Source organism: Dama dama, chromosome 13, assembly GCF_033118175.1.
Source record: "Dama dama isolate Ldn47 chromosome 13, ASM3311817v1, whole genome shotgun sequence".
In the NCBI taxonomy this organism is placed as follows: Eukaryota; Metazoa; Chordata; class Mammalia; order Artiodactyla; family Cervidae; genus Dama; species Dama dama.
In genome coordinates this window covers 31,032,592-31,042,188 of record NC_083693.1, presented here as the reverse complement: position 1 = coordinate 31,042,188, position 9,597 = coordinate 31,032,592, and the positions used below count along the sequence as shown (strand labels likewise).

Below are 9,597 nucleotides of genomic sequence, written 5' to 3'. Positions count from 1 at the left end.
TCTTGACCTCCGAGGGATGCTTCTTCTCGCCTTCTGGACAATACATTCTTGGACGTGGAATATCTCTTCACGGCTGCTCCAGCACATCACAGTCACTGCTCCTGACGTTGAACTTGGGGTATCTCCTCCTGGGCACTGGACATGGGTATCTCCTCTCAGCTGCTCGCTGCTCCAGCACTCATGTGGGTGTTGTTCCCTGGCCTCCGTGGCTGGTGGCGTCCCCGGGCAGAGAAGTGCCCTCAGTCCCTGAGGGGTGAAGCTGGGCACAACAGGTTGCACGTGAGGGCCGTGGAGGTGCTGGTATATGGCGGGAGAGCGTTCTCCCTGACCAGTTGTTGGCGCACTGGGTGTTGGCGGTGGTGGGTGCAAGCCCCAACATGGGGGCCCCATGGGCTCAGGACAGGCAGTATCCGTCCTGGGAGGCAGGGGACCGCTCCTATGATGGAGGCTTCAGTTGGTGAGATCCCGTGATGTAGAAACGTGATTTTTAAAGCATTCAGCAGAATGAAGTTAATTTTTTATCAGCCTTACTGGGACACTTTGTAACTTTTAAAAATTGCTTGTCTTCCCCAGCAGGGATGGGCTTTTCTTGTGGCTCAGCTGGTAAAGAATTCTCCTGCAATGTGGGAGACTTGGGTTTCATCCTTGGGTTGAGAAGATCCCCTGGAGAAAGGAACAGCTACCCACTCCAGTATTCTGGCCTAGAGAATTCCATGGACTGTATAGTCATGGGGTCACCATGTGTAACCAGGATCTCAGCGTTGCCTCAGGGCATTTTAAGAATTCACAGACTCCCAAGCAAGCAAACACTTTGAGACAAAGGCAGATCAAAGGCCTATAGTGAAAAACATCCACAGCATTAAATCAAAGTAGAGAAACGGGTAGAGTGTCTGATCTGTTCAGATCCAACAAGCAAACCTAAGCCACAGACTTCACAGAATAATCCGGGCAGAAAAGTGGAGCCTATGAGGGTGGCCTGCAGGGGGCACTCTGTCGCCCTCTTGGGAATTAGTTGGGAATTAGTTATCCACTCCCCAGAGCCAGGGTGTGGTCCTGCTTCTCAGGAGGCTGCACCCTTCCCAGGCCAGACTGCACCCAACACCCTGCACCCTCATCCCTGCTGTGAAGCACAGGGCGCCAACACAGCTCACCTTGATCCTCTCTTTGCATAGAAAGTAGGCAGTGGCATGCAGCACATCAGCGGAGTGTGTGGAGTTGTGGTAGGGGTTGGAAGTGTGATAATTGGCTTCGATCATCTTTAACCAGGATCTCAGCATAAATCAAAGGCCTATAGAGAAAAATATCCACAGCATTAAAATAGCAGAGAAACTGGCAGTGTCTGATCTGTTCAGATCCAACAAGCAAACCTGAGCCAGACTTCAGGGAGCGAGTGGGGCAGCAAAGTGGAGCCTGTGAAGGTGGCCTGCACCAGCCCTGGGCAGAGCCCAGCTGCAATTCTGGGGGCACCCGCCTGGTGCTCCCCACTGCCCTAGCTGCTGCAGAGTCCTCCCGGCACCAGGAGGGTCTCCAGGTCAACATGCTGCCAGGCTAACCCCATCCTCCCCTGTGGCCTTGCTGGACATGTGTCACTGGCCAGACGTCTTGCTGGAAGCAGATACCAGTTCCCCACGGCAGCACACCAGCCAGACGCTGGCACACATCCCGTGATGGTCTCAACACTCTGGAGGTGGGGGTTTCCCCAGACAGGTGACCAGATGATGCCAAATGAGGCCTGTCCTTGAGAGTGACCGTCATCTAGCCTCTGGCCTTTGCTCTTGGCTCTGTTGAGGCAGTGTCCAAGCCGGCTGGGCTCTCAGGACTTGGACAGACCTGCCCCGTCCCAGCTCACATTAGGACGTAAACCAGTGCCCACAGCTTTGTCTGCCGCTGTCACTGGCCCTGTGGGGCACGCGGATGCAGAGTGTCTCAGAAGCTTGACTCGCACTGAGTGTGAGCAAAGGGCAGGGGCTGTCACGGGGACCACCACCCACCCGGGACGGGACCCGACAAGTCTCCTATAACCGCCTCTCTCTGCTGTCTGCTGGGGTCCACGCTTCACCCTCCTGAAGGGCGGCGCTGGCTGGCATCAGGTCTGAACGCCCTTCCCATGTGCCAGGCCAACCACATGGCTCTAGCTGAGTGTTCTCCAGAGAGGTATGAAATGGGAGGGGAAACCCAATCCCACCTTGCTCTTGGGGACCACACTCAGGTCAGGACACTGAAGTGTCCCCATGCCTGTCACGAACACAGCAACTAAGATCTGGGGACAGCTCTTATCAGCATGCACATCTGTGTATTTATTTATTTATTTGGCTGTGCTGAGTGGCATGTGGGATCTTAGTTCCCTGACCAGGGATCAAACCCAAGATCCCTGCATTGGAAGCGTGGAGTCTTAACCACTGGACTGCCAATGGTTCTGAGCTCTAAAGTGAGGCTCTTTGTGGCAATGTCAACATATCACTACTTAATACCTACAGGAGAAATTAATAACTGTATCTTACAAAAAGAAAACCTCTGCTACTTGCAGACTCTGACTTACGACACTTGCTCTCTCTGCGGCAGTCATGGCCAGGTAAACTCCCCTTGGCTTCTCCCTGATCCCTCGCTGACGCCGAGGCCCTGGAGACTCAAGGTACCTCTTGCTCTTTCCCTGGGGCCTCCTCCCTGACCAGGGACTGGCTCTGAGCAGAGCCTACACTCCCGGGGAGACTTTCTCCACACTGGCCCTTGGAATCAAACTCCCTGTCTGCTGAGCTTCCATGGGCTCACCTTTTATGAGTGGCAGCCTCCAGTTCAAAAATATTGAAGTCCCAGTATTCCTCCTTTTCCATGGCCCGAGTTACCTGTGATGGGACATCGTGAAGGGAGACGGGGACGATGATGCTGCTGGGAACCTGCTGAAGGTCTGCAGGGTGAACAGAACAGAATCAACAGGCTTGACGGCGATTTCGGTCCCTCAGGGGGAGCGGTAGATCTTTGGGGGCGGATGCTTTGTTTCTTAGGGTTTATGATAAACCAAAAACTTCTTACTGATTAAAAAAAACCTCAAAATTATTATCTGAAAATTTCTCTTCATCACTTAAGTGTGGCTATAATACTAATGAAACTTAGTCGCTCAGTCGTGTCCGACTCTGCAACCCCATGGACTGTAGCCTGCCAGGCTCTCTGGATTCTCTAGGCAAGAACTGGAGTGGGTAACCTTTCCCTTCTCCAGGGGATCTTCCCGACCCAGGGATCGAACCCAGGTCTCCTTCATTGCAAGCAGATTATTTATTATCTGAGCCACCAGGGAAGCCCCAGTAGTATTAGCTAAAATACTAATAGCAATACAAAAAATTATAAAGGAAAAACTTACTTTTTGTTGAAAGAACATACTCATTCCCGGATAATCTTCGCAAACCATCCTGATAAAAATCAAGGAAATAAGAAACAGGGAAATCACAAGTATTCCTCACTCCTTGAAAACCTCCAGTCAGCTGGTCATAGGACAGCTGCGGGCAGCCTTCTCCATCCACATGCACACACTGAAGCTCCCCGGTGATCACCCATCTGATGACTGCTGACAGCCTCACTGGTATGAAATCTAGTGGCTTTAGCAAGCAGGAATTAGGCAGGGAGGTGAATTTTTATTTCTGAACTTTGTCACCAAGACAGAAGGTGACAGATGGTAATGGAATGGTCTGTTTCCCACAGAGCTGGAGGCCTCTATCCTAGATGGCTGGAGGCGGCACCTGGAGCCCACGGGCCAGAGCCTCCAGCTAACACATGATCCCCCAGCCTCCTCCCATGATGTCACCTAGTCTGTACAGGATGCTCTGGAGGGAGCCAGTCATTTTGTTCTGTAATGTGGTATGAAACACTTCATATTTTTTTCTGCCCCAGTTTTCAAAATCTTCAAATTTTATTTAAATCGACTACTTGTAGAGCCCTTAAGTAAAAATGGAGACCCAACGCAGCAGACAAGCTGGCTGTCCTGAACACGCTCCTCCCTCTGTTCCAAGTTGAGGTCCCGCTGTACCCCACACCCCCCCGGACAGGCCGCAGGTGGGTGACGGCTCAGCCGGAGGGCAGCTGAGCCTGGGCAATGGATGATCTAGGCTTTGGCTGACCCCGCACACAAAGAGCGCTGTGTGGGGCAGGCTGTCAACAAGCAGCCTCAGAAAACAGGCGAGAGCAGCGGGACCGAGGCGGCAGCCTGCCAGCACACTCACAGACACCAAGCCCCCGACGAGGTCGTTGGCGTGAGGATCATCGTCCTTAGCACCGAACTGGGGTGAATATAATTCAGTGGTTCTTAGAATTTCCAGCACACGGTCTAAGGCTTCTGTCACAGGCATGGGACTGCTTTCCTGGGCAGCATTGATGATATTGATGACCTACAATAATACGGAAAGAAAAGTCCTGACTCTCATCACCTTAAAGGCAATGAGAGAGCAATCCAAAGAGTCGGGCTGGCGGTAGGGCTCGTTGTTAACTTAAGACAGTCAGAGTGCTCCCCTCGCCCTCCTCTCTCCGCAGAGGCAGCCGCTCCGCACAACTAGGGGAGCCTCATCACTGTTGGGGGTCGCCGTGTCACCTTGGTGATGGGCGCCTCGATCGTCATGGAATGAATCCGGGCCATGGAAGAGTGTCGTCTCTGGCTGGAAACTGTGGAGAGACCAGGTGGTGCAGGGATCAGGGCGAGCGCGGCCTCAGTCACTGTCTCCCACCCTCCTCCAGGCCCGAGTGAAGGGGCAGGACCAGAGCTACCTGGCGGCTCAGCTCCCTCCCCATCCTACCAAGCCTGGGATTCTGGCAGACCAACTCTGCCTCCTTTGGTTCAAGGCACTGGGAGGCATGTGACCCCCTAGACTGAACCTCTGAGGTCACAGGCCAGCGAGAGGACAGAGGAAGCCATCTAGCAAGTCGAGGCCACACATTAGCCTCTCTGTGTCTGTAACAATGACGTTTTATAACTCAGCTTGCTGCTACCCAGGAGAGAAACGTTCTGAAAGACAATGCTACACAGGCCCTTTGTTTCATATATGGCGGGAACAATAAATACAACTCAATTAACTGAAATCCGTGAGTATTTCTGGTTCAGTTTTTCAAGGCATCCTTTGGTGCTTTCCACTGTTCTGCTTGAGATTGTTACCTAATCCATCTAAATTAGCTGAGGTAGGTGGCAGGTCTTACGCTCTACTGTTTGTTAATTTTTTGTTGCTCCTGTCAAGACCCAGTTCCTCTGGGGTGGGGAGAAGCCTGGGTGGTGAACGGGTAGGAAAAGACACTCACATAAAATGTTGTAAATTCCTCCCAGAATGACCAAAGTCCTGAAACTATGAAAATCCCTCAAGCCTCCATAGGCCCTTGCATGCCTAGGGCGTTTCACCCCTTCTTGACCTTCCAGAGGCCCTCAGGACCCAGAGATGACCCAGGTGGAAAATGGATTGCCTGGGCAGCCTAGCTCAAGTCTCCTGTCTGTCCGCTTTCACAAGATCAGTTCTGAAATCTCTGCTGGGGGCGTGGCGACCCCCATGCAAATGCTCATGGGAAGAGCTCATCTTCAGACCCTCCTCACTTATTCACTGTTCCTTCCATTTTTCAGCTGTTCCTCTTGATAATCCAGTTCCTACACAGTTAGCCGCCCTGCCCCCCCAACACCAAAGAGGAAAGGACATAAAAAGGTAGAAGGTCAGAACAGAGAACCCACACGGAGCCGACTCCCTGAGGCAGTCTCCAGCTGGCAACCAGGCCTGGTAACCAACACGTGAACCTCCTCGATAACGTGGGGATCTGCAGCCTGGCTTCCCCGAGCCCACCTCTCTCAGCCTCAGCCTCCTCATCTGTCAACCATTGCAGGGCTGTGGGGAGGAGGAGGTGAAGGGACGCCCAGCAGGCCTCGAGCCCCTGCCCAAGGAGGGAAGGGCTCCCAGACGGCAGTGTGGTTACAACACCGTCACCACACCTCCTCCTCCTTGTCATCTTCATGACCAAGAACATACACTAGGTATGATTTTACCCCTTGAATTTGTATTCGTCATAAACATTTTCCCCTGTGATTTAATTCTCTATGATCATCACTTCTAATGGTGGTGTGTTTTATTGTTGTGCTGTGTGCTTAGTCACTCAGTCGTTTCTGACTCTTGGTGACCCCACGGACTGTAGCCCTCCAGGCTCCTCTGTCCATGGGATTCTCCAGGCAGGAATACTGGAGTGGGTTGCCACGCCCTCCTCCAGAAGGTCTTCCCAACCAGGAGTCAACCTTCCCAACCCAGGTCTCCTGCATTTACCATCTGAGCCACCAGGGAAAGGGATTCTGCAGGGCCAAATTCTGAAACTCATCAGGACAAGGAACTCCTTTCTATGTCTGTTCCGTTTTCTTCCTTCCTGGAATAGGAATGTCTATAACTATTATCATATGTGTTATATGAATTTGGAGTTGGGTAATGCCCCTACTAGTCCTTGTTATCCCATATTGATGCTGCTTATGATTGCTCCGTGTATTATCAATTGTCTAATCTGTTTTGTCTCTTTCCAGGTCAAGAAGCTACAACATGCAGTGCCAGTTCAACAAAGATATAAAGCTATAGCCGACCACGGAGAATATCACTCACCATTAGATGGACACCGCTATCAGGACTCTGAGGCTTGAGACTAGCAAGAGGGGGAGGCCCAATACCCCTCGCCATCCCAGTTCAGCAGGAAGTAGCCAGAGAGACCTCGATGCCCCATTCCCAAAGAATTGGGAATTTCCAATCTCTTGAGGGGGGAATGTTAGGTAGTTAGAATAGGGAAAAGGAGTCCAAAGTGGTGGTGGCTAAAAGATAAGGAAGGGAAAAGCCCTCAAAAATAGAAGAAAGGAAGGTCCGAGGGCAGGAATGAGGACCTCAGGTAGAACAAACAACACTCCTGGCTAGCCCAATTTACATAGGGCAGGCCCAGGGGGAGAAAAAAAACATATAAAAAGAGGAGCCAAAGGGCTCTCTCTCTCTCTCCCACGTGCTGGGGCGCTCTTCTCTTCGTGTCTTTGGGTCGACATGCCCTCACGCCTTGAGGATGGATTTTCCTGCTATTTTCTAAATAAAATGGGGCTGTCACACGGAGCTGTAACACTGATTTGTCTAAGAGCTATAACACAGCCCGTTCAAGACCTGAGAGCTATAACACGGTCTGTCCAAGACCCGAGAGCTGTGACACGCCGAGGACTTTGTCTGTCACTCCAAATCTTTGTTGTGACGAGACAGAACCGAAGAGCATACAATCACCTGACAATATGCCTATCCCATCACTACATTTTGGAAGCAAGAGCCCTATTGATGTCATGCTTCACTGATTCACAGATGCAAAGGAATTTTGCCCTAAGGTTTTGACCTGTTGCTGATTTAGATGATCTAGATTTTATTGTTGAGTGTTCTGCAATTCACTCATAATTTTCCACTGTATTATTTAACATAGATTCCGAGACAAACTATGACACTTTTAGCTTCCTGATATACACGCCTTCCAATCTGTGGTCACACCTGTTTCATAATAAGTTTCTATAAATGACAGTATTTAAAATATTTTGTCTAATTTGATAGTTCTGTGCAGAAATGATACAGAGGCTGACAAACCAGATGTGTGTGTGTGCTCAGTCATGTCTGACTCTTTTGAGACCCCGTGACCCGTAGTTCTCCAGGCTCTTCTGTGTGTGGGATTTTCCAGGCAAGAATACTGGAGTGGGCTGTTGATCTCTCGCAGTCTGGCCCACAAGTGAGCTGCAGGGACACAGCTCTCCTGTCTCAGGAACAGCCTTGACTCTGCTCCTCCGCCTCCAACCGGGGACACGGTGTCCCGCCCAAATGCTCATTACCCCGTCCAGCCACACCTACTCTAGCCACTCAGACTGCTGCGTCTCCTCCCTCTGAGCTCCAAGGAGATCGGTGTCCACACGGCAGGCTGAGAAGCTGTGCTGTGACCTCCTGCAGTTCCCTCCTTCGTCTCCCTTTCTGCTGCTCAGCAAACATTCGCTGAGCGCCTGGGGCAGGTCAGGCTCTAAGGCAAGCACCAGGGATGCGAAGACGACTGAGGCTGCTGCCTCCAGATGGAGATCCTCATTCCCCCCAAACACCGAAGGACCCTCCACGATCCCACCTCCTTCCCACACTCACCTTTTGTACCAGTCGGAACGTTGCCCCGCTCTTTGTAGAACACACTGCACTCTCCCTCTTTAGTCACTGTTCTTATGCCTGGATCGCTTTTCCTCTGCACCCGTCTCCTCACTCCAGTCCACCTCTCCCTGTCTGGAGCGTGCCTCGCTCCCCTGCCTTCCTCCCCAGTAACAGTCATTCTTGATCACCTGCTGTGTGCCCCTGCTGTCCATATGTCCCTCCTCTTTTCAGGTTAAAGCCTGATCATTCCCGGTGCCCAGGGGAACTGTCCCAGCACGTGCCTCAGACTCCTGGAGCTGGCCGTCTGGGCTTGAGTGCCAGCTGACCACTTCCTAGCTGGATGTCCCAGAGCAAATCATGGGGCTTTTCATCTCCTTGTCTGTAAAAAGGGAGCCTGGTCTGTAAGGTGTCTCCCCCACTTAAGTCCTCCCGAGACAGCCCTGAGGTGAGGCAGGTCTGATGGGGTGTCCCCGCTGAAGACGTGGTCCGACACCAACACCACTGCCTCTTCAAGCATCAGGCTGACAGACCACACTCCGCTCAGCACAGCTTCACGGACGTGCATGCACTGGAGGTGAGACGTGCCCTGGACACCTGTCAGAATGCCCACCTGTGCTCAGGACCTGGGAGTCGGGGAGAGAGATGCTGCTACAGCGCTAGGAAAACACAGTGCCACCTACGCACCAGGTGAGCTCATCGGAGGCAGGGCCTGTTTTCAGTTTTTCAAAAGCTCAATGAAAAAAAAAAAAGCTCAGTGAACCCTAAGCATGAATACAGGGCACCGTACCTGTGTAACTGTCAGTCTGAACACTTTCAGCTATCTTCTCCACCTAGAAATAAATATCAGAAGCCGTTAGTTCTGAGTGCCTAGTGATGCAGTAAGGGAAATCTTGCTGGGCCCCCAGGGCTCCCCCTACATACCTTATTGTTGCCATTGCACACTCTGATAATGGACACATAGTGTCTAATTTTTCTGCAAGTAGAAAACAATGCATTATATTCCTCCTGGCCCTCAATTCTGGTGGAGAGCTAGCTAGTTTTTCTAAAAGCATCTCTTTCACACCACATACAAGGCTTGGAGAGAGCAATTCTATTGTTTGTGGCTGAGGCTGCCGATAAACAGACAAGAGGCATTCCCTGGTGTCTCTGGAGAAGACAGGTTGACCCTTCAGTGAAAACAACAAAATCCTTCTGAGTCATCACAACATACAATAAAAAATACTAAGGTTTCAAAAACATACTCCACGTTAGCCAACCCTAAGCCTTTAGTTCCGTCACAGGTTTTCATGTGTTCACAACCCTTTATGCTGATGCTCATCTTCAAGTTTCAGCAGACAGTCTGCTCACAACACTTGTGGAAAGAGTCACAGGTCCCTCCAGGGCCAAACGTGTGAGTCTAGAACCAGGCGGCTGGGGTTCTCTCGTGAGCTGCTGACTCCTTACTTATTCACTGTTCCTTCCATTT

General features: G+C 51.4%; 1 protein-coding gene across 2 annotated transcripts; it reads right to left on the bottom strand.

Annotated features, from left to right (window-relative positions):
* Positions 1-2,134: 2,134 nt before the first annotated feature.
* LOC133067824 (high affinity cAMP-specific and IBMX-insensitive 3',5'-cyclic phosphodiesterase 8A-like) lies at positions 2,135-8,754 on the bottom strand. Of its 2 annotated transcripts, XM_061158793.1 has the most exons (5): positions 8,133-8,754; positions 4,577-4,647; positions 4,212-4,376; positions 3,356-3,404; positions 2,135-2,905 (listed from the first exon to the last, which is right to left on the bottom strand). In XM_061158793.1, exons 1-5 carry the CDS (start codon positions 8,308-8,310, stop codon positions 2,766-2,768), a joined length of 603 nt encoding a protein of 200 aa, XP_061014776.1. In that variant the 5' UTR covers positions 8,311-8,754; the 3' UTR covers positions 2,135-2,765. The 2 variants fall into 2 exon arrangements, with proteins under 2 accessions (XP_061014776.1, XP_061014775.1); XM_061158792.1 differs by having other exon boundaries at positions 2,135-4,376.
* Between the last annotated feature and the right edge of the window lie 843 nt (positions 8,755-9,597).

What these genes read in the sequence shown, in the direction of transcription:
- LOC133067824 (XM_061158792.1), bottom strand. Translation starts at nt 8,310, where the DNA reads ATGACTGTTACTGGGGAGGAAGGCAGGGGAGCGAGGCACGCTCCAGAC. An exon ending in CGTTCCGACTGGTACAAAAG is followed by an intron (nt 4,648 to 8,132) that starts GTGAGTGTGGGA and finishes GTCTCTCCACAG; the next exon opens with TTTCCAGCCAGAGACGACAC. An exon ending in TCGAGGCGCCCATCACCAAG is followed by an intron (nt 4,377 to 4,576) that starts GTGACACGGCGA and finishes GTATTATTGTAG; the next exon opens with GTCATCAATATCATCAATGC.